General features: G+C 39.9%; 1 protein-coding gene across 1 annotated transcript; it reads left to right on the forward strand.

The window, feature by feature from the left end:
* The first annotated feature begins 13,984 nt into the window (after positions 1 to 13,984).
* Positions 13,985 to 22,503, forward strand: GZMK (granzyme K). Its single transcript, XM_067730067.1, has 5 exons — positions 13,985 to 14,096; positions 14,373 to 14,520; positions 19,524 to 19,674; positions 20,444 to 20,713; positions 22,133 to 22,503. Exons 1-5 carry the CDS (start codon positions 14,033 to 14,035, stop codon positions 22,292 to 22,294), a joined length of 795 nt encoding a protein of 264 aa, XP_067586168.1. The 5' UTR covers positions 13,985 to 14,032; the 3' UTR covers positions 22,295 to 22,503.
* Positions 22,504 to 24,044: the final 1,541 nt, after the last annotated feature.

The following is a 24,044-nucleotide window of genomic DNA, read 5'->3' on the forward strand; positions in this document are numbered from 1 at the left end:
ATTTTTAACTATATTATGCACTTCAAATTTTTTAGCATATTTTACTGATTCTAAGACATACATCTTCACACATTAAAATGATTGAAGTTGGGATACAGCCATTACGATGTAATTATCATTGCTTACATATGCACATCAGAACGTGCAGGATGAGTGCCAGTCACTTGGAAAAGAATCTCAAAGACAAATAGTGGAGCTAGTTGTTAAGTAATGCTGCATTACTAATCATCTCTGTGGCCCAGGGGCCTATAATCTATCAAAAAGATATGACATTGACTTGTGATTCAGAAGGACCAGATATGAATGTGGAGTCATTTAGGAATATTCTAACCAATTTACTGAATTTATATTTTTTCCTCCTATGAATGTTCAAAAGTTCTAAATGATAGAAATCTATGTCCAAAAAAGCCTACAAGAGTACTTTCAATAAGTATAAATAAAAATACTAGTGATAAAAAAGTACTGGAAGAATTTCACAAATTCTTCTAATTGGAAGAATTTTTTTCTTTCTCAATGGTATATAAAATAATGGCACATAATATACTGAGAAAATTTTAGATTTAATAAAATACAGTATTTGTCTAAATAAAAATTGACCTGCTTTTATTTTTATTGATCCACCATCAATAGTTTACTTAGCAGCAGAATGAAGTGTTTCATCAGTCTTTAATCTTCCACTAGAACCTTATATGATGAAATCGAAGCCCCAGCTCTTGCAAGCTGCCTGATAAACATCATCCTAACCTGATCAGGTATTTCAGGGTTCGATATATGTGCTGTAAAGCCCAAGTTTAATATCCCACTCTCAGTTCAAAAGTGCACGCGTGTGCGCATGCGCACGCGGGCGCGCGCGCGCGCGCGCGCACGCGCGCACACACACACACACACACACACACACACAGCTTACATTTCTAACAGTGGATCATGAGCCTGTGTACACATCACCACTTCCAGACAGCACGCTGAGCCTGTCTCCTTTGTAAATATATTTAGGAAGTCGTCACTGAATAAAACACCAAACAATGTCTCCAAGAATGAAAGGAATCCAATGTACTTTGGGCTTTCAGCATTCAAAGTGTTCTCAAGATCAAAATTTCAACCTTCATGTGGTCTAGTCTAGGAAGGACCAAGAGTCTAACAAATGGATAATTTTGGAGCATTGACCCACGCTGGGTTTTTTTTAGCATTAATGCCTTCATTTTATAAATTTAAATAATGGGACTTCAAATAAGGTCACGAATGATCACCTTTTAAGCATCCCACATCCAGACAAGAGCTTATACTGAAAGCAAGAAAATGTAGGGTATCTGATCCTACCAGGGAATATCTGGCAGGCACTGTTGAAGGGACCTGAGAGGAACCAGTTAGTAAAACTGTTGAGAAAGAGAAAACACATGTTGCACGCTTGCCTTGATAAGCTCTTCCTAGTTGGTTAAAACACAAGCACACAGACACACATGCGCACACACACACCTCATAAACGCAACAGCAGCAGCAACAAAAACAGTTAGGGGTTCACTCTGTCAAACAATCCTACGTGGTGAGCTTTCAAAACTGTTCACCTGCAATTGGAAAGCCACAGAAACCTGCTGTAGGAAGACAGGCTTCTCCTTTGAGGGGTGGATACATCATCAGAGTGCTTCACATTCAGTTAGGAGCGTTCAAAACCTCAAAACGCAAAGTACAGCTTCCCTCCACATACAGTCCCACTGCCAGGGCAACTAGAATAAACAGGTAATCAAAGACCTTTAGTACCTGAAAAGAGGAGAAAGGGGTTGAAGCAATAAATGTGACCCCAGAAAGTGTCTCAAGACCTAAATACACCAGAGCTTAGAGCTAGAGAAAGTCTGAATTAAGAAGTGTTTCCAGGTAAGTTGTTTATTCAACTGCCAAAGAAGTCAGAGTTAAGAAACAGTTAATAACTTGGGGTTTTATACTTTATTTTTAACTAAATATTTTTTTAAACTTCTGTTTTTAATCTTGACCTGTTGTAATTATACAACACTAGTATTTACAGTTGAGTAAGTATTTCTCGTCATTGAAAACAAAAATGACCAGATTGGGGCTTCCCTGGTGGCGCAGTGGTTGAGAGTCCGCCTGCCGATGCAGGGGACACGGGTTCGTGCCCCGGTCCGGGAGGATCCCACATGCCGCGGAGCGGCTGGGCCCGTGAGCCATGGCCGCTGAGCCTGCGCGTCCGGAGCCTGTGCTCCGCAACGGGAGAGGCCACAACAGTGAGAGGCTCGCGTACCACAAAAAAAAAAAAAAAAAAAAAAAATGACCAGATTGTAGGCAAATGCGTCCACAGTTGATGACAAATGTGACCTGGGCTGAGTCTGCTCCCCCTCTTTTCTCCATCCATCAAAACACTTCACCCCTCAAGGCAGAAATGTCAGGGTTTGTATGATGCCCCCGCTGAGCTCCTCCAGGCCAGAATGGACCCCTCACCCAACATCGCATCTCGGCACTCCGAACACAATTCTTGACGTGCAGGGGGCCCTCTAGTTCCGGTGAGCAGGAACCATTTTATGATCATTGTCGTGATCTTCACGATGCTTCCCTCAGGTCCTGAACATCCAAGGGGCTCGAGAAATGGCATAGGCTCTAAAAAGAAATAAGCAAACTTCAGGGACAGCCTCACAAATTCCAACCCTCACGTAACAGTGACTGAGACAGCCGTCCCCAGCCCCCAGCATCCTCCCACCCTGCCGAGTTCTCAGGCAGCCGTGGTTGCAGGCATGCTCTTTTCACTTCACCCTCTTCTGAAGTTAAAACGCTAGAAACAGCTCCAGCATTACATCACGAGCACAGTAGTGCGAAAGAGTTTATCAGATCACTTTCCTTTCTGCCCCCACCAATCCCTCCTGCTGCACGCCTACCACTCCCCGTGACTCCTAGCTCCACTGTTAGGAATTAAAGGGAGGTAGAAGCAGCAGATTTATTTCGCTATATAGAGCAGTGCCTAAAAAAGTATGATTTGGGGTCAGATCACTTGAATTTGAATCCTGAGTCCACAACTTTTTAACAGAGCAAACTGAGCACATTTGAAATCTCTAAGTCTTGATTTCCCCAGATGCAAACACACATGAGAATACCTACTTCCTAGGGTTAAACTGACACACCCAGCCAGCGCATGGTAAGTAGTGAGCTCTCAAAATATACTCAGCAGCAATGGCTCCTGAGCTTGCATTTCCCTGGGGCCCTTTACCTTGCCCGCACCTCTGTGAGTCGTCCTTTCATTAAAGTCTCTTCATTTGAATCACTTGGGTCAGATTCTATTCCCTGACAGAACCTGATTGAAACAGGTATCTTTCAGCAATAACATTCTGTGATTCTAACACTTGTAGCCCAAGCAGACGCTTTGTTGAAACAACATCCTGAAAGAAGTACATTGTGGGCATCAGAATTATGACTTGCAACTCAGGTGGGTTTTGTTCTGCCCCATGAGTAAGTAACCCTACCTGGCTATTTCTTTACCTTTAGACTTTAGGCTATAAAAGGATGTATCTCATTATATCAAGTTTACTAAACAGTTACCTTTAAAAGCATATATTATATATATATATATATATATATATATATGAACATATATATACATACTAAAATAGTATTACTGGTAAGAGTTCAGGTAAAAACTTTGTGTTCGCTAATGAACTGGATAAAACAGAATAATCCCTGTTGGAGACTTGTCTGAATTGTCCCTTGTCTCTTACTTGCACTGTCCGCATTCTGATGACCCTTCTGTGTACGTTCCATGTTGATTTTGTTTTGCGTCCAGGGCTTGGTTCGCGGTCTGTAAAGCGAATTTCAGCAGGGACTAATCCTTCACTGCTAAATTGCTATGGAGTCTTGGCTTCGCTCTGACACACTTGGCAAAATGCTGGCTGCCTACTTCTTTTATTCCTTGTTTTCCCATCGGAAGAGTAACCTTTATTTAATAAGCTTAAAATATAGCTCAAGATGCCAACTATTGCCAATGGTTATTATTACTACTTTAAAACTTGAGAATGAAGAGACTTTACCCAGGAAATGATTTTTAAATAAAATACAGGTTTACCATATGTTGGTTTCTGACCCAGAGATGTTACATCAATTTTCCTGACCATTTTCCCCAAGAGGACTGGCCACTTGGATGCACACAATCTTTCTCATCACCCGTCTCTTCTCTCTCTGTATCTCTTCTGACACTTTCACAGAACAACAATGTGAGAATAAAAGCCTGAAGAATGAACAGTGAACAGTGTTCTTGATGTCTGGGATGGAAAGCTGATAGGTCTACTAGGAGAGTTTTCCTTCTTCCCTGAACTATGAATTATTAAAAGTCTCCTCATCATATAGAACACCTTGCACTTTGATTTAGATCCCACAACAAGCATCCTTGACTTTGGTTTGGGTTGGTTTCTTTGCATGCTGTCAGCTGGGGCTGCAACCTGCTGGCTTGGATCCTGTCACTTTTCTAAGACTTCTGAATGTATGAGACTTTGTTCTTACAGCAGGTGTCTGAGAGTAACACAAGGGAAGCACCACTTAGAGAAGGACCTTCTTTCCTAACACCAGGCTACCCCACTGCCCAGCTTCCTATACCCTTGGTACATAGGACCTGGAAATGGCTTGTGTGTGTGTGTGTGTGTGTGTGTGTGTGTGTGTGTGTGTGTGTGTGTGTGTGTGTGTGTTGGTGCCATCTGTGAACCAGAAGCCCACGCTGTTCCTGGAGCCCTCACCCTTTGTGTTCTTTGCTCCTTCATAGGGATATTTAAGTGAGTAAAGCACTCTCTGATTGAAGTCCAAACTTTAAAATATTTCTCTTGCCACTTCCCACACGAATATTTCTCTTCCCACTTACCCACATGGGCAGAAATACATGTGCCTTAGCATTTGTAGTGTGACTGTTTTAAACATCCCCCTGGCAGCAGCAGTGCCTTAGCATTTGTAGTGTGACTGTTTTAAACATCCCCCTGGCAGCAGCAGTTCAGGAACTTCTGGCTTTTCAATTACCCAACAATATGCAAAAAAAAAAAAAAAAAGTCATTCCTGGAGCCAGCCTGTTATGTACCCAGAGTAGGTGATGCCTATGTGATGTGACTTAATCAGAACAAGGAATATTCTCTACCCAAACTGTCTCCATCCCTGAATCCATACCTGACAGTTCATCATTAGAGATGCTTCTTCTGAATATTTAGAGGTTTTTAAAAAATTATTTAAGAAACATTAAATAAAATGAGAATACACTGTAAAGTAGCAACACCTTAAAATATTCTTGAGCTATGAGATGTTGGTGGGTATTTGCTGAAAATAAATGCTTGCAGATAAGGACTGTTAAGAGAAGTAGGAATTCTGAGAGTGGAGATGAAAGAGTCCCCACGGTCAGTTTTACCTGCTTCAGAATGTGGTCTTGACCAGTTCTGATAATTCTGGTTTTTGCCAAATTTTAGGAAGCATAGAGAGAACCAAAAGACACATTTTCAAACTTCATTTTGTTTATTAAGGGAGAAATGAGCAGAAGAGGATTTTGAAACATATTCTTTCCTGTTGACACATGTTCAAAGAATGTCTAGAGGAAATACTAAATTAAAAGACAGACTGATTCAACTACTGGCATCATATTACTTACAATGAAATATGGTTGCTATCTTGAATATGAGGAAAAAGAAAGAGAAGCTTCCCAACGTTATAATTTTGTTGATGGAGACAATGAAAATCTTAATTTAAAATCTATTTTATGTTTATGTTTTGATTTTATCATTGTGAATTCCCTTGGAGACATTTACTCAAAATGGTTCTATTATATTCCTCTTTCCTGATACTACTGGTGTGAAGAGTACGGGAGGTGGGAGGAGGGTGCAAAAGCTTTAATATTTCAAATATAGAATTAACAACTATAAGTGTTCACCTATGAATATTCCTCCTTATAAATCAAATTTTGAATCTTCCTCCTAGAGAGTCAGGAAAGGTAGAAGATGGGTAATGAGATCTAAAATCTTGACTAAACACATTATTTGGCATACCCCACTGTCCATCCTTTTACTCACTCAGCAAATCTACGGAATGTGCAGTGCAATCTGTGGGGAACTGAACAGGATATTAAGGTAGAAATTTACTTCTGCCCATTCCCACCTTGCTACTGGAACCCCTATTTTTTCAAGTCTCTATTCTTCATCAAAGATGATCCAAATCCCAGCTTGGGAGATGTGTCTAAGCCAGTCCGATGGAAAGTCCCTTGGTTTGGGGAAGGCATGTGATCTTGTTCTGTCTAAATACATGTGGGAGTGGAGAGGTGTCATCATACTTCTAGAAAAGATGTGAGATCGTAAAATACACTTACAGGAAGAGCTGTGTCCTTTAACCTTGTAGAAGCCACATGTGACACCTGGGACCATGAGGTTAGTGAACATGAGGACCGAGGATGCACACCTGAGTCCTGATAGTAACACTGAGCCACTGGATTCATCAGCCCTGGTGCCCCGCTACCCCTGAGCTTCTTGTCACATGAGAAAGTGAATGTCCTTGTTGTTTAAATCCCTCTGGGTTGAGTTTTCTATTACTCACAGCTGAAAGCATTCCTTGCAGGTACAAAGTGCATAAACACAGTCCTCAAGAAGTTGACAATCTCGGAGATGAATAGACTGAATAAAATAAACACCATAATAACATGTATGAAGATGTTAACTATTACTTCTAAGGGTTCCTCTTGCTTTGGGAAGAGGGAACAAGCACCTCCACCGGCAATGATTAGGAGATACTTCATGGAGAAGGTGGCACCCCCTATAGCACTTGAATAATAAGGTAAGTGCTTGGATGGCCTAGAGGTGGTGAATAGAAAATAATCTATTCCCTCTTGAGAGTAAGGAGGCTAGAGAGTAGAAGAAAAAGTTGTTGGAGCAATATTATGAAGAGAGGTCAAGGTGGAAAATCGGAAACTGTACACAGGTTTCCCACCATGAGGTCTAAGGAATCCATGTCCCTTGATATGCTCTGTGAAAATAAATGTTCTTTAGTCCAACAAGTCTGAGACACTGAGCATACTATATCCCTACGTATCCTCTGGGATATTAACAATACACATTAGCATTTAAAGGCTCTGAGAAGTCCTGAAGACTAGAGCTACATTTAACTTTGTTTAATTGCTTTGGGACAGGCTGGGCTTAAGAGAATAGAAGAGACTCATAGAGAGAATTTGGAGAACAGAAAAAGGATGTGGCAGTAAAGAGACAAATAGTGATTGAAGCGGTAAAAAATGTCAGAACAGAGAGTATGACAGGAGTCAGGGGCAGAGGATGCTTCAAGGAAAAACTCGTCAGCAGAAAGAAAAGATGCAGATAAATCAACAAGAATGAGTATTGAGAAGAGCCCACAAGTTTCACTGATAGCGTGTTTTAGCAGTGAGAAATGAAAACAATTTGTTGGGATGACAAGAGAGCAAGAAATTGATTATGAAAGAGAGAACTCTGATTAGGAAAGGAAAGGAAGGATAAACTGAGGGTCAAACATGTTCAAGTGAATATCTTTCATGAATAGATAGGTCTGTGTGCTTGCATACAAAATTAATGTAGAGATGGATGGATGGATAGATGGATGGATGGATGGATGGTTGGATGGATGGATTGGTATTGAAGGATTGAGCTAGTGGAGATGTAGAAATTTAAATTGCTTTATAAAGAAATAAAGACCTGGGAGATGAGGAGAAGAATAGAGGTGTCCCTCTGTGGAGGTGTTCGCTTGGCCAGGAAGAAAAGATGAGTAGTTAAATAAAAAGAGTGTTCACCTTCAATGTCTGAAGTAGAAGGTGAAGTAATGGAGGGAAAGGGGGGCTTGGGAAAGATAGAGTCTGGAAAGGCTATTGTGGCCAGTGATCTAGAGAATGAAGGAGATAAGTGAGAGGATTTCTAGAGTACAGTGAACTCTCTACTCTTGAGCTGGTGGGCTAGCCCACTAGGGTACTGTGATTTTCTGCAGCAGAATTCTTTAACCTAGAATCTGAGAAAGCAAACAGGAAGGGAGATGTATGGTTGGGCAGTTCCACAGTAGAAGGTTAAGGAGGCATGATACCTGGAGTTGATAGGTGGGCCTTGTTTGGGTTTTTTTGTTTGTTCGTTTGTTTTGGCCACGCCCTGAGGCATGAGGGATCTTAGTTCTGCAACCAGGGATCAAACCCGTGCCCCCTGCAGTGGAAGTACAGAGTCCTAACCACTGGACCGCCAGGGAATTCCAGATAGGTGGGCCTTGTTAACATGACCATCTTGTTCAGACTGAAAAGAGGTCAGATGCGTCCAGAAGAAAGCTAGTGGACGTGGGTAAATTGCAAGAAGGCCAATGATCTGAAATTCTGGCGAGAAGAGAAAATATGTGCTTTGGATTTTGGAGAGAAGTAGAGAAGAATTAAGGAAGTTGTGAAAGGAAAGAGGATTTACAGAGTTCAAGATCTAAAAGAAAAAAGCACGATCATTACGTTGTTGCCAAAACCCATTCACTGACTTGTCAACCAACAATGTGAATGTAGTAGATTATACTTTGGTTGATTTATATCTTCTCAGCTTGGTGGTCTTTTTATCAGCACTTGCTATAGTTTTGCCATTAGTGCATCAAACTTTTACTTACTAAGACTTGCAAAAATGTGAAATGTGCTTTATTTTCTATCCTAAAATCATCAATATTTTTTAAAAATATTATGTATATGCTAGGTTCCTTAAAAGGAAATTTAACTAAAGCATTATTTTGTTTATACTTATACTGATTTGTTCATTATCAAGCTCATTTATTATTACTCCTATTTTCTTTGATGTAGTTGTAAGAGCTCTTCACATACTAAAGATATTATCTTTGGGGGGAATGTTTTATCATACGTCTTTGGATATTGCCTCTGGTGTTTTTTGCCTTACAAAAGTCAAAGTTTTATATACTCTTATGTATTGGTTTCCTTTATGTCTTCCTCTCTCAAACATTGCTTTTAACCTACAATTTCATTTAATGTTTATAATGGTTTCACTTTTTTCATAGAAAATCTTTGATCCACCTGGAATTTATTTGTGATAAAGAGTACGATAGGGATTTAGGTATCAGTGGATGTGGGGCAGGGGAATGTGCAAATGTGTGTATGTGTGTGTGTGTGTGTGTTGTTTGGTTAATCATTCGCCTTTGGGAAAAGTATTTCTATCACACTTAGAACTGTGTGACAATTTCTACTTGAATTCATTGTAAGTGAAAAATTAAGGACTACTGAATCAATTGATTTATTGAGTTCCAGCTTGGCTACAGCATTTACTGTGTTTCCCTTATGAATGAATCTGACCATCCTCTCTGAAATAACTACTAGTTTTCCTGCTTTATTTTATGAAACCAAGCTGATTCATTTAAACAACTTAATTGCTTTCAATGTGATAAGATTATTCCTTTTAACAGATGTGTTTCTATTGTAAAAAAAGATGATATATTTGGCTTGGGACACATCACAGTATCTGAGATGTTCAACTATAAATGGAAGTGTTTCATTGTAAGGCCTCCCATCCTCCATTGATTGTTTTCTTCTTTCCTCTGCAGTATTTATTTATTTCCTTCCTTTCCCTTCCTGCTTCCACATTTCTTCTGGTTTCTATCACCAAGTTCTTTCCCTGACATCTTTCCCTTGACTACATATGGACCCCAGTTTTCTTCCCGAAGCCCCACCAGGTTCATGCAAGTCCTCAATTCCTCTGTGCAAGGCCAGTGGCCCTACAAGTCTGCTGCTGGGAGAGAGATCAGGGCTACAAACCTTCCTTTGGCAGTCATCCCTGTTGAAAGGATTTTCACATGTGTAAATCTTTTAGGACAAACACTGCAGACAGTGTGAGTGATTATGTCCAGTGACATCACAGGACCACACCATGTGGGACTTTCCCTCCCATAACATTTCAACTCAGTGAAAATGAACATCAAAAGCCACCCTGAAGAAGAAAAGAAAAAGAAGAGCTGTCACAAAAGGGCAGCTTGAGGCCTGGAGAAAAAGCTGAGATTAGGACAGTATCTGGCCAGGCAGCCAGCTCCAGGTTTACTGGAAAATTCCCATCTGCCAGATTCTCAAGCTGTTTTCATGTGATTATTCCTTATGCCAAGATACCGTCCATACTTACCCATCGTACCTCTCATCCACTGCAGTTATTTCATAGTTGACTTGGAGAGGAGTAAAGGAGGAGGAGGTTAAAGGACTATTGTGTTACTTAACTCAATAGTGCTGAGTAGGAAACATACTAATATTTAATAAAGGAAGATAATCAATACGCAAAATATGTTCTGATTAAAAGGCAGAGAAATATAAAACAAATTTCCCTCCATCCTACTTTAATCACCATCATCATTCCACCAAAGGGAGATCATGGAGCAGTTCTCTGAAGTATTTACAATGAAGTAGCTTAGGAAAACACAGGGCTCCTTATGCTCCAACACAGCTTATCCAGTTTCTCTACACTGAGATTAAGTCCAAAGCTTCAGGTATGAGTCAAGGAATACTTCGCTTTCCTTTGCAGCTGTTCTCAAGCTCATCCATTTGGTGGAATCTCATGGAAGGAATGGCTGTAATCTGAAGTAGGATTTGTCTTCTGGGCACCTTTGGACATAATGTCATCATACAGCACCCCAATAACCCTCCCTACTCCAATTTTCAAAACTGCCATAGTTTCATCATAATTCTTAGCAGATGCGTTTAGCTAAGTCATTACTGGACAGAAACCAAGGCCCAGAGGGTGGTGGTCATAAAGGAAGGACCCAGTAGAATTCTGCCAAATCTTGATCTCAAGTGCCTGGTGCAGGACAGCCATGGGAGTCTTGGAAACCTTGGTGTTGGAAAACTTTCCAAAGGAGGTCAAAAGGGAAGAAATGGGAAGGGCTTGAAATAGACATGCTTTGCATTTGTGTCTACAGAGCAGTACTCAAACTACCCATGGGGTAGACCAGGTATGTTTTGAAATTTTGTTTGTTTGTTCATTTGTTTGGTTTTTGTTTCAATTCATCGTGGACTGATACTTTTATACAATGAAACACAGATGAGTAGGAAAATTAAATTGAAAATTTAAAAAGGCATACAAAATGCATGCCTTATTTTATGATTAGGTTGGACAGACATTAAATTACATTTCATTAAATAAAGTAAATTAGTACAGAGTCATGATAAATGACTGTAACAGCCTCTAAACTCTGTCTCTCAACTTCTGTCCTCATCTTGCCCTAGATGGGTAATAAACAGGTCACACACCGGCACAGGTCTGGTAGCCATCCTTTGAGTGACAAGGCTTTAGAGGGCGTGGCTAATGAATGTGATGGAAGCCCAAAGGAGAGAACCACATGTGGCCTTTGGAGCTTCCAGACAACTGCTCTGTATGGGTCTCTCGAAACACAGAAGGGTCGAGAGAGAGTAGGGATGGAGGAAAACAAAAACCCGGAGCTCAAAATCAGCATCGCCAAGAACAGCTAACAGGGACAGCTGAACACAACACAGCAAAGGAGAACCTCAAGGCCCCTGACCTGTGAACCGGTCCCGCTCGGAGCACCGCCTCACACTTGCTCAGCCCAGCACAGCTGCTACAAAATTCATCCAAAGCAAACACGGCTCTCCCCGCAGCAGACTCAACAGAACAAAAATCGACACCAAGAAATAAATTAGATGGTGGAGCTCATCATGTTACACAGCTCACTGTTCTCAAATCCAGGATCCTGAATGTTATAACAAATGATGCTATTAACCCCCGCATCAGTTTAAAGCCCAAACCAAATAACTCCTTACTATAAACCAACATGATTCTCAGAATTTTCCAGGACAGCTACAAGAAAGAGTTATGAGACCGTCCGGAAAAAAAAGCCAAAAATTCTAAAGAAAAAAAAAAAATCCTCCCAATTGAATTAAATCTCACCATGTCTAATTGCAGTGTATATGGCTAAATCCTTTTTCCCTCTGCACAGCCAGCTTGCCTCTTAGAGCATCTAAGCCCCAGAACTTGTCAAAGTAGGGCAGGCATGTGGTCAGGTTGAAAGCCACATGGACCCTGGAGCCAGCACCTAAGGGTTTAAGAACTGATCTGCCACCTGCTAGGTCAGTAATCTCCAGCAAGTCTTTATCCACAAAACAAGACTAATGACAGCCACCTCCCAGGAAATAGAGTTGAAAATGCCTAGCAATTTGTAAAAATCTATGTGGATATTACTCCTTACTACACAGAAGTAAGCAGCTGAGAGATTTTTTAACCATGCCCCCTGCCACCCCGGCAAAAATGAAGCTTTGTCTTTCACACAGTTCATTTCTTCCTCACAGCTCAAATCACTTCCAAATGTCACACATTATCTTTCTTATGTTCCCAACGTCACTGCAATACAGTGGGGAGCTGGCATCATCAAGCCCACTTTACAGCTTGCAGAAGTGGCACATGAGGAGTCCATCAAGGCACACCAACAGTGACAACAATGACTTGCAAAGTAACGAGGACCTTTGGCTGGAAATAACAAATCTGCTTTAAGTTTGTGGCTTTTCTTAATCCGGCTCCTCCTTGTCTCACCCACAGGTCTATGAGACAGGAAGTCACTACTCTGCATTGGTTTTGTTAATTCTTCTTATTTACCATGCAGGAGAGCTTTACTGTTGCTGAATCCTGGTAGAGTGCAAACAGGATACTTCTCAAATTCTGTGCTCCGGTGGTATATTTATTAACATACAAGTTATTTCAGATCAGGCAAATGATTTGGTCCAGCTTGTATGCTGTGTAACCTTAGGCAAATTACGTAGCCTCTCTGAACCTATTTCTTCAGTTGTAACATAAAAATGGTAGTTTGTCCTGCCTTTCTCACAGACATAAGACATGAAAACATATAAATGATCATGTAAAGAGAATTTTGGAAATAATTTAAGACACATTAAATTATAATGTAGAATATACAAGTATAATATTGTTTTTTATTATTCCCACTGTCTTATGCTACAGAGCAATTTAGTAGGAGTCTTTCGCAATCTGCCAAGAAAAATAGCTCTGTATTTCAATTCTCCTTTATAAAAAAAAAAAAAGATAGGACACATATATCTTAGAAAAAGGAAAATAAGATCTGTTAATTCAAGGTAAATTTTGGTCAGTGTTTCTGCAAAGTGTTTGGGGTCATGCATGGTGCCTGACTTGTCTATCCATACTCATTTTATAACATTTGCACTATTGATCAGCACCCAGCACAAACAGAATCTCGTAGAATCTTAAGTCGAATACCTTTCGTAGTGAAGGAGAAAGTACAGTAGAAAGCCTGGCAATGTGTTTCATCTGTTCCTGGGGAGAGTGACAAAGTGCAGTCCTTGATTTTTAAAAGATATTATTATTAAGGCCCTGGATAAACACATGGTCATTTTCAATTAAAAATGAGTAAAAGAGACACTCAGAATTAGAAATATGTTGCCAATATTCCCGTTTAATAACATTGTTAAATTTTCCAAAACTGTAATGAAAATTTAACCAAATTTGGTCAAATTTAGAGAAAATGGCATGACTACGAATAAATTTGCTACAAAACATATGGGTTTCTCTGGATGATGTTCAGGCTTTAGCTAAGCCTTATTGTAAAGCAGCCGTGATTTGTGAAAGGTTCCACGTCTCTCTACATAATAAATCTATGTCCAAATGAAAAATAGAGAGAAACTAAATATGATAGGCATCATTTTCTGCCAGGAAAAATAGTAAGTATTACTTTAGAGCAATGAACATCTTTGAACTTCATTAAGTTCTTATGGCTTGCATATTTTTTATTCTCCCACCATTTATAACATGAATACTTATACAGATATTGAAAATGGTTAACTACAGAAATGAGTACTTTATGGCACACATACCTTGCTCTAAAAAGTGCTAAAAGCACAATTCCGAAACTCCCCAAACTGATATATACCTTTAATCTTAGGTGTGAAAAACTTTACCTCTAGAACACTTGTGGTGAGAAAGTTAAATTTGCAAAATCGAAACTCAGTCTTCACCCTCTTCTTCCTTCACCAATACAGTCACAATATTTCATCTGGGCTTCTTAAATCTAAGCCATTGAAATGACTAAGTTTTCTTCTTTTTTTCTATGTTTCCTAATAGCCGGGACTTACATGACTCCAGAGTGTAAGTATCTCCTATACCTACCACATGTGGGAATTAAATGATTTTCTAGTGATTGTATTGTTACATTATAAATGAAAATAATTTTTACTTCCATGTAGCTCCCTCTAAACTGTAATGTATTATACAGTTGTTCATCAGTAAAATTATAATAACTATTAGGTGACTGAAAGATTTTTTTTAATCTTTGAAAAATTATATAATGACTGTCAAAAGAAGAATTACATGAAATAATCTGCTTAGATCTTTTGCATTAAATCTTTTGGTTTTCTTTTGGAGGTTTCAACATGGAGATCATCGGTGGGAGAGAAGTGTCGCCTCATTCCAGGCCATTTATGGCTTCTGTGCAGTATGGCGGCAATCACATTTGCGGGGGCGTGCTAATCCATCCACAGTGGGTGCTGACGGCGGCCCACTGCCACTATCGGTGAGTATTAGGCTTACTGTGTTTCCTCAAGTTGGCTAGAAAAGAAGCTCGCCTCTCCCAGGAGAGAATTTGATCTACCCTTAGCTTCTGTGATAACTGACCAACTGGTGGAGTTTATTTACCCTCTCACACATCCGCGATTCTGCCCCAAGTTCTCCTTTTCTGGGAGATCTAGGCAACCCAATAGACAAATTCAAGTCCTTCATGTAATGCCTGGGAACACAGCAACAGTTATGAAGCGGCAGTATTCCTGACCTTGTTAGGGGAAATCAGACAACCTGAGTTTGCACCCCACTTTACAAATGGGAAATAATAATAGTAGTATATAACTGCTTCATGGGGTTTTGAGGATTAAATAGTATCTATTTAAATATTTTAGCATGCTTAGCACCTAGTGAGCTGCAAATAAGTTGCAGCTCTTATTACTGTTATACGTATGAGGAGCCTGCTTTGCTAATAGATTTTTGAGACCCCTTACCTTAACTCCTCTGCTCAATGCCCACCGCAAAGGTCTGAGGCCCACAGTTTGGGAATCACAGCTGTAAGGGGCAACAATCTAACTAGGTGAAAAAAAAAAAAAGTATAGATGATTTACAAAGAAAAAGAGAGAGAGAGAGCTATTTTTTCTGGGATACGTAAAATGAAAGATTTTCTAAAGACGGACTATAACCTCTCATTCTATGATTCTCTTACTTCAGCTAAAAATGTCCAAAACCCTTCTTGGGATGCCGCTACCATCACAAAAGGAAAAGCAATAGAAAATTAACTTGGCGTTTGTTGTTTTGTTTGTTTGTTTCGGCTTGGGGGGTGATTTGTTTTTTGTTTTTTTGTTTTTTTTTTTGCGGTGCGCGGGCCTCTCACTGCTGTGGCCTCTCCCGTTGCGGAGCACAGGCTCCGGATGCGCAGGCTCAGCGGCCGTGGCTCACGGGCCCAGCCGCTCTGCGGCATGTGGGATCTTCGCGGACCGGGGCACGAACCCGTGTCCCCTGCATCGGCAGGCGGACTCTCAACCACTGTGCCACCAGGGAAGCCCGGGGGCTGGTGTTTGTTTGTATGTTTCTTCCTTATGTTTCTTGCCTGAATAAGCTATGAAAAGATGGGGCCTTCTCCTTTTCTTACAAATATGACAGCACTTCACTTAAGAACCTCTTAGCCATAATCATTTACTCTCTAGGCATCAGTTATATCTAAATGGAACAACTGAATTGACTTGCTTCCCATATTTTGGGGATTTTGCTTGGTTGCTCCATTTTAATGAGACTGTTTGAACACAAATTAGAAATTCTGAAGCCTGCAAACTGTGAGAACTTCTGTTTTATTTCTAAATAGCAAGCCACTAATTTCCGATTTAACATGGCTACTTCATTTAAGCAGCGTTCTTGCTGTCACAGAAATCACCCTTGCGTCCTCATCAGTTCTGTCTTTTCTAGGGCACTTGTCCCCTGGGGACCAGCTAAGCAGAGGGTGACTATCAATAAATGTTCATTCAATTCAGAATATGCACATCTTCAAATATGCTTGTGGTTACACATTCAAATGGATTATAACCTCCCCAGACACAGAGCTTGATTTATTATAAATGCTGAACAAATGCTGGATAGAAAAAAGGAAATAAATTGGAGGGGAGGGGATTTTTTGGGTTTTGGTTGTTGCTAAGCTAAATGAACACTATGTGAAGTCCTTCACAAGCCATAAATTGCTATCCAAAGGTAAATAGTATTATTAAGTTGAATTTTAAATTTTGTCAAGTGAACTTGACTCAGTAGAAATAGATTCCCAAATTGAAAAATTGGGAAAAAGAGATCTTGGAATTAAAAAAAAAAAAACTATTGCTAAATATTATTTTAAATGGCTGTAGTTTAAAGAACTGCAGAATATGTGGATCAGATTTCCTCTACAGGACACTTGGGTGTAAAAATGTAGGCAGATTGGTGCTTAGAAAAACATTAAGCTTTGTGAAATCCAAAATATTTATGAAATAGTTCAATGGTGGCTTCCCACAAATGGACTCCCAAGTATCCTACGAGAAAAGCTTACTAACTCCAGGCCCCTCTCTCAGCAAAATGGTGAAGGGGGCCAAATCTGGGGTGTTCCCTTCTCACTACCCATCCACACTAAGTTCCTCACTTAGTCTCTTGGCCCCTTTATTAGTTGCCATGCCAATTATAAAAGGAAACCAGTAAAAAATCCTCTTGTATAACATTTTCAGCATTTCAATTTATCAGAAGCAAAACTCTCACCAACTCTTGTCCACTGTCTTCCCTAGTCTCCTCCAATGCCTTCTCCCACTGAACACTCCCCCATCCTTTCACCTGCCTAGCCAGTGAATAGATGGAACCTCCTCGCTCCAACCCAGCCCCTTCCACATGGCCTCACTCCATCCCAAATCACTCAAGGCTCCCAAAGTAGAATGGTAACCAATCCAGACCCCAGGTTCAAACAAAAGAAGCTTTAATCCCCCCTGCATTTGCATCCCAGAGCCTCCGCTTAATATTGGTGGGACTTTCTCAAGTTCGTCAATTTATCTGATCATCAATTCCCTCATCTGCAAAATGGGGATAATCATAATACCTCCTTCACAGGGCTGTTGTGAGGTTTAAATGAGGGAAAATATGTAAAATGCTTAGCACAAAACCTGGCACACTACAGTAACCTAATAAATGTCATCTAATGTTATATTAATATCTGTACCTTCCATGGTAATCACTGAGGAACAAATATCATGGTCCAGTCGTGTTGATGGGATAAAACCATGACAGCCCATCTCTGACAGCCAGGTAGTTCCCTCCTCTCTTGGGCAAGAGAATTCCAAAAATAGGGACCCTACCTTCACTAACACACCCAGAGGAATGGGTCTAAGCAGAAACACTGCTCAGTGCCAAAGCAGAGTGGCAGAGGAAATAAGAGGCTTGAAGGGGCTTGGCACGGGGCTTATAGGGGTGCCATGCAGCCAGACACCTCCAGATGATTCTGACGCAGGTGGTCCAAAGACCACCTGTGGAGAAACACTGCGCTGTGCAAAAGAGACACTAGTATTGTCACTTCTCCTCATATCATCATACCTGGATGATACCTGGATCATACCTGGATGATACCTGGATCATCATACCTCAATCATACCTGGATTTAGGTAAGGAGGTGGGATCCTAGAACTCAGGTAATTCCAGGTATCCCGTGGGCAGAAAAAAATTGACCTCTGTAGTACAGATTACAGTTGAAGTATATCTAGAAATGGAAAGTTCAGAAAACATTCATGGTCTGCTTGAGTTGTTTTTGGTATTCATATGTCCCAGTGGAGACAAAAATAACTAAAACACTTCAAAGCCATTAACAAATCAAGGAAATTGGTAAAAGATGAAGGAAAAACAGACATTTTCTCAGCACCCTTCCCCTACTCAGAATTCATCTTCCACATCCTGCATTTGTATCTCCCAGCCTTCCTGTGTTAGTTATTTATGGATGTATCCATCTTTTCTATTATATCAGTAATCCCAGGGATTTTATATCATCCTTCCCCTCCAAAGCTTTGGGTTTAGTGAGTACGCTGAATTTGGGTTTGAATCAATCCTGAGAAATCCAATCTACATCCTTTGAGAAATTTCATCCCCATCCTGATTTTGCAATAGACAAACTTTTCAACAAATAGAGCTGGAATTCCCAAAATAAACCAGAATAAACTCTTTTGGTAGAAACCAAAAACGGTAATTCCCAGCAGTCACAGCCTTGCCATATGCAAACCCACCCCAGCATAGCCATATACTGGCTCCCCAAACCTAAAACAACCTCTTATTCCTTTTTCCATATGTTTCTGTGCTCTTTTTAATTTTTATTAATCTTTATTCATATGTATATATGTGTGTTTATTGGGTATGTATGCTTTTATTGTAAACTGCCCTGACTCTTTTCCACATGACAATGAAATAGTTACATGTAAACAAATATAATTCTTTTTATCACCTTCCTTGTTCCAAAAAAGGATTTGAAGTCGTTTCCTGAGAACACACATTAAAATGGGATATTTTTGTAGTATGCAAATGGCTCCAAGGTGTTGTCAAGATCTCAAAAAAAAAATTTATATATTTCATAACTAGATGTAAATATAATTTTATTCAACATACAGTAAATCAGATCAACTGTTGAAATACTGGTACTAAAATTGTATATGACTAGAGATTTAAAAAAAAAAAACTGTTGTTTCTTCATCTGACTCACCATTTTTATCCTCTAAATCTCCACAATGGAATTATCAATGACTACTAACTCTAAAGTGTCTTAATTTCAAATGATTTTTCACCTTGAGGAAAGTTTTCCCTTCTTGTCTAAATCATCTTTCAAACTGAGGGGACAGAACATATGAGTATAGTTGAAAGCCATCTAATGGACCTTACTTCTCCATATTGCCCTGAGATGAGGTTTAGACATACCAGATTAGCAAGTGTAGAGTTGTGCCTTTTTACCTTTTAGTTATTAAAACACTTAACATTGGGAAGATGAAAAATTTCTGGATATTGATGGTGGTGGTGATGGATGAACAGCAATGTGAATGTATTTAATGCCTCAGAACCATTTAAAAACGGTTAAAGTTATAAATTTCATGTTATGTATATTTTACCTCAATAAAAAAAACTTAACAATGGTGGATATAAATCACAACCCACAAACTCGAGAAATATAAGTTCCTTTATTTTTATATAAATTAACACAACTTTATTGTAAACTTGATCTCAGTCACTTAGTATTTCACTCCTTTTTCCCCACAGTAGGGTACAAGTCCTGATATTCTTTTGCAAGGCTGGGGAATTGGAGTGGGATGGGTTTGGCCCTTGTTATCATCCATTCGTGATTGGGTCCACTGACACCTCTGTCACTCCACCTAATCCTACACAGGTTATCTTGGAGCTGGTCCTTATTCCTGTAGGTATATGGCCTCCTCCACCATTTCTACTCCTCACTGGAAGATTTGAGAATCATTCTGTGGTGTCTATTCTCTTTGCTTTTTTTAGGTTTGCCAAAGGCCAGTCTTCCAAAGTGGTTTTAGGAGCACACTCTCTCTCAAAGAATGAGGCCTCCAAACAAACATTTGAGATTAAAAGATTCATACGATTCCCAAGATTTACATCAGATCCTAAATCAAATGATATTATGCTGGTTGAGGTATGTAGCATTGCGTTCCTTCAGTTTCTCCAACATTCTTATACAGCACAGTTCAGTTGTTAAGTCATCTACACAAAAGGATGTTGTTGGCACTTTCCCCTTGTTCGAGGTGATTGTGACATATTTTATAAGGGCCCATTATACTCCATTTACTGCCTTGAGAGAAACAAGAAGTTATCACAGATGCATCTGGACTGTGTTTATACAAGTTAAAACAGCTCTGATGCTCGCATACGTGGGAGGAGAACACCCCAACAGGCCCAAGGATCCACGCTGCAAGCTTTTTCCCCAATGCTTTTCTCATTAGCAAATGAAAAATACAAGTCACTTATACAACAGAGCCAAGCAAGTGACTTCGGGGATATAGAAGTGAGTTACAACTTAGTCTAGACCATACTTAGTCTAGTCCAAACTTAGTCTAGACCATACTCAAGGGTCCTATCTAGCAGGAAATAGCCCAGCCCTCAAAGTCATGACCTATGGATGTTATTCCACAGCAAACCATCCAATGCGGAGCAAAGGCCAGTTTGCTAGAGACTGGGCAAAATTCCTGCTCTGTGTAAGCTCCCTCCCCAAGGATCACTGAGCTCTAAGGGAAATGAAGAGCATGTTCAGAAAAGCAACAACCACAAATGCAGCTGTGGGCTACCACCAAAGTAGATTCAAGAAGAGGGACGCCCTCCTAGCACAGAGGGACCACACATACATCACTCAGGCTAATAATACTACTGGGGACAAATGATAATTTATTCTCTTTTCAATCTGTCAGCTTCACTCGGCCGCAAAACTCAACAAACATGTCCAACTGCTCCACCCAAGAGCCAAAAATGATATTAAAGCTGGAACAAAATGCCAGGTTATTGGCTGGGGAGCCACTGACCCAGAATTTTTAAGGCCCTCTGATACCCTGCGAGAAGTCACTGTTACTGTCATAAGTCGAAAAGTTTGCAACAGCCAAAGTTATTACAACCACGACCCTATTATAACTAAAAACATGGTATGTGCAGGAGATGCCAGAGGCCAGAAGGATTCCTGCCAGGTAAGAACCCCTCACTCAAACAGGCATTTCAGGCTGCTGAGCTACAGTCAGGCCCCACCTGCACACCCGCCCCGAGGAGGAGAGGCGTGGAGAACATCGCATCACAACTCCAAAAAGGTGCTCTCCAATCCTGCACAGTGTTCTCTTTGCTTTTTCATCTACCAATGCAAATGAGTCATAAGTACTTGCACAACACGTAGTAAGCACTCATTAAGTGCTTGTTAATCAGGATAGTTAACTATATCTGATAACTTTTACTGAGGGGTATTACTGCCCTTAGAAAGCCTACCAACTCTGAGGTCAGTAGTGGTGATTAGAAGATAACTTCTCAACCCCCCACCATCACCACCTTTAAACTAATAGGTCTTCTAAAACTCAAATGCAAAAAGCTCAAATGTATATTATGTGTTTCTTAAATAATGTTGACTAACTGCTAACTGACTAAAAGGAACAACAGTCATGCTTTTCAAAATCTTCTGTTTCCTGAGATAGCAAAAAAAAAAATAGGTGATCATGTTTACAGGTGATGAAGGCTACCTAGCACAGATGGATTACTAATTTTTTAAAAAATACAATATAATATTCACATTATACTATATTAAGCATTATCAAGGGGAGGGTATGATGATGACAAAGATCATGTGTAACTTCGGTGCCCCAAGATCATCAACCCCCTCAGCCTCTATTTTCACAGCCAACCAAGCACAAAGTACTGCAGTTTTTGATGTGATTGGCAGCAGAGGCAAAGACTGCTCTTTAGATTTGAAAGCTAGCTCCTTATCTGAAAGGCCAGGCTTCCCGCTCTATCACCTTGTCACTTTCCTTGACAGAATTTTTGTTTATTGTTTTGTTGTCAGAGTGAGTCGTCAAGAATCAGTTCATTGAGCAAGTATTTACAAAGTGTTGGGTATGTGCAGAGCCCCACATTCAATCATATGATGATAGAAAAGAATAATAGAGAAGATAGAGTACCTGCCACCAAGACATTTACTTTAATACATTGCTCTTTTCTACCAGTCTCAATAGCAACTTGATTTCAAATCCATGAGCACCAAAATGGAATTCATAATTTTGAAAATTTCTTTTATTTCCGTGGGTTATTTCAAACTTTATGCCTACCCATTTCTTCATGAATAAAGTTCAGCAGTCACTGATTACCAAAGGATGTAAATATACATAGTCTTAGACAGAGACAGGGACATGGACAAAGAGAGGCAGACAGACAGATGGACAGAACCATGGTCCTGGATGGAGACAGAGACACAGAGAATCTATACTGCGTCAGGGGCTGTATCAGGCACTCTGCAGGACACAAAGAAACCAAGGACCCAGATAATAATCCTTTGAGTAACTAACAGCTGATGGTTGAAAAAGTTCAACAGCTACTTACCAAGTATCTGCCTGTTTTCTTCTTTCCAGGGTGACTCAGGGGGCCCCTTGATCTGCAAAGGTGCCTTCCACGCCCTAGTCTCTGGAGGTCATAAATGTGGTGATGCCAAGAAACCTGGAATCTACATCCTATTAACCTGGAAATACCAGGCTTGGATCAAAAGAATCTTGGCCCCATCTCATGCAAACTAAGACTACACATGATTTTCTTAACTCTACCAGTTGCTTGTTTTCGTTTTTGTTTCATAATATGTTCCACAGGCCAACTTATCTTCAGAGGTAGTTGAATGTAGCTAAAGTGGAGCACAGTTAGGGTCCACTCCTGACCCATTAGGACTGATTTTGTTAAGGAATCAAGTTCTTTTTCACATGTACCACTGATGTATTTCTACTCTGCTGATCTTATTCTGAATAAAATTTAGAAGACTATCTGCTTGTCTTGTATGGAAATAAGATACAGGGAACGATATATCCCCCGACTCCACGCGCTCTCCCCCAAAAGGGCAAAAAGGTGATTAAACAAGACAGTAATGGCATCACCTTTAACCAGGTTTATGTTGTGACTTCTGTTGGATCATCCTAAGCTGTATTTTTAAAATAAGAAACACTAAATTCAAACACCCTAACTCAAGTTAAGAAAAAATCATAAAAAAAAAGAAAAAAAATCATCAAGGTTTATACAAATATTTAGATAGCACTTATTATTTTTTTATGTCACATTTTGTTCCAAACAGGATTTAAAGCAAAATACAAAAATACCTGCAATAAAACAAAATATGAAATTAAAAACAATTTTTCCTCAAAAAATTAATAAAAATACAATGTGATCCAGCAATTTCACTTCTGGATATTTGTCTGAAGAAAATGAAAACACTAACTCAAAAAGACATATGCACACCCCCATGTTCATGCAGAACTATTTACAATAGCCAAGATATAGAAAACAACTTAAGTGCCTATTGATGAATGATGAATAAAGAAACTGGTGTATACACACACACACACACACAGGAATATTATTCAACCATAAAAAAGAATGAAATCTTGCCATTTGCAAAAAACATAGATGGACCTCAAGGGCATTATGCTAAGTGAAATAAGTCAGACAGAGAAAGACAAATATCAAATGACCTCTCTTATATGTGGAGTCTTTAAAAAAAAAAGAAAAAAGCTCTTAGATACAGAGAACAGATTAGATTGGTGGTTTCCAGAGGTGGGGGATGAGGAGTAAGAAAAATGGGTGAAGAGGGTCAAATGGTAAATAAATGAATAAATACATTTAATTAATTAAAATAAATAATAATTTGGTGAAGAAATTGAGGCAAGGAGGAAATGAGAATAAGAGAGATTAGATGAAGATAGGAATGCTGTTAATACCCAAAGTGCCATAATTTTCTCCCTACACTTTTTTTTTTTTTTGTGGTACGCGGGCCTCTCACTGTTGTGGCCTCTCCCGTCGCAGAGCACAGGCTTCAGACGCGCAGGCTCAGCAGCCATGGCTCACGGGCCTAGCCGCTCCATGGCATGTGGGATCTTCCCGACCAGGGCACGAACCCGTGTCCCCCGCATCGGTAGACGGACTCTCAACCACTGCGCCACCAGGGAAGCCCTCTCCTTACACTTTTGCTAGAAGGAGCCATATTTGGTTCTATGCTTCATATGAGTCAATGCAAAAAGATCAACAGAATCAGTTACATGAATTACAGTATCCAGGAAATAAAAATAAACTATTTTCCCAGAAGTAGGGCCACTGGTGCTAGAATTAAAACTAAACAGAACTTTCTTCCACGATCCTCTTAAGAAGGACACTGTGCCATGGTTCCTATGTCCCTACCAAAGGCATCAGGATCACCTGAGAAGACTGTTTGGAATATAGATTGTTCTGAGTCCTTGCCTAGAAATTCAGATTGAATAGGCTTGAGGTGGGCCTGGAAACCTGCAT

The sequence above is a fragment of the Pseudorca crassidens genome, chromosome 3 (assembly GCF_039906515.1).
Source record: "Pseudorca crassidens isolate mPseCra1 chromosome 3, mPseCra1.hap1, whole genome shotgun sequence".
Taxonomy (NCBI): Eukaryota; Metazoa; Chordata; class Mammalia; order Artiodactyla; family Delphinidae; genus Pseudorca; species Pseudorca crassidens.

Bases quoted from the DNA above. Each gene is read 5' to 3' on its own strand.
- GZMK (XM_067730067.1), top strand. From the start codon at position 14,033: ATGACTAAGTTTTCTTCTTTTTTTCTATGTTTCCTAATAGCCGGGACT. The intron at 14,097-14,372 runs GTAAGTATCTCC...TTTCTTTTGGAG, and splicing joins GACTTACATGACTCCAGAGT to GTTTCAACATGGAGATCATC. The intron at 14,521-19,523 runs GTGAGTATTAGG...TGCTTTTTTTAG, and splicing joins GCGGCCCACTGCCACTATCG to GTTTGCCAAAGGCCAGTCTT.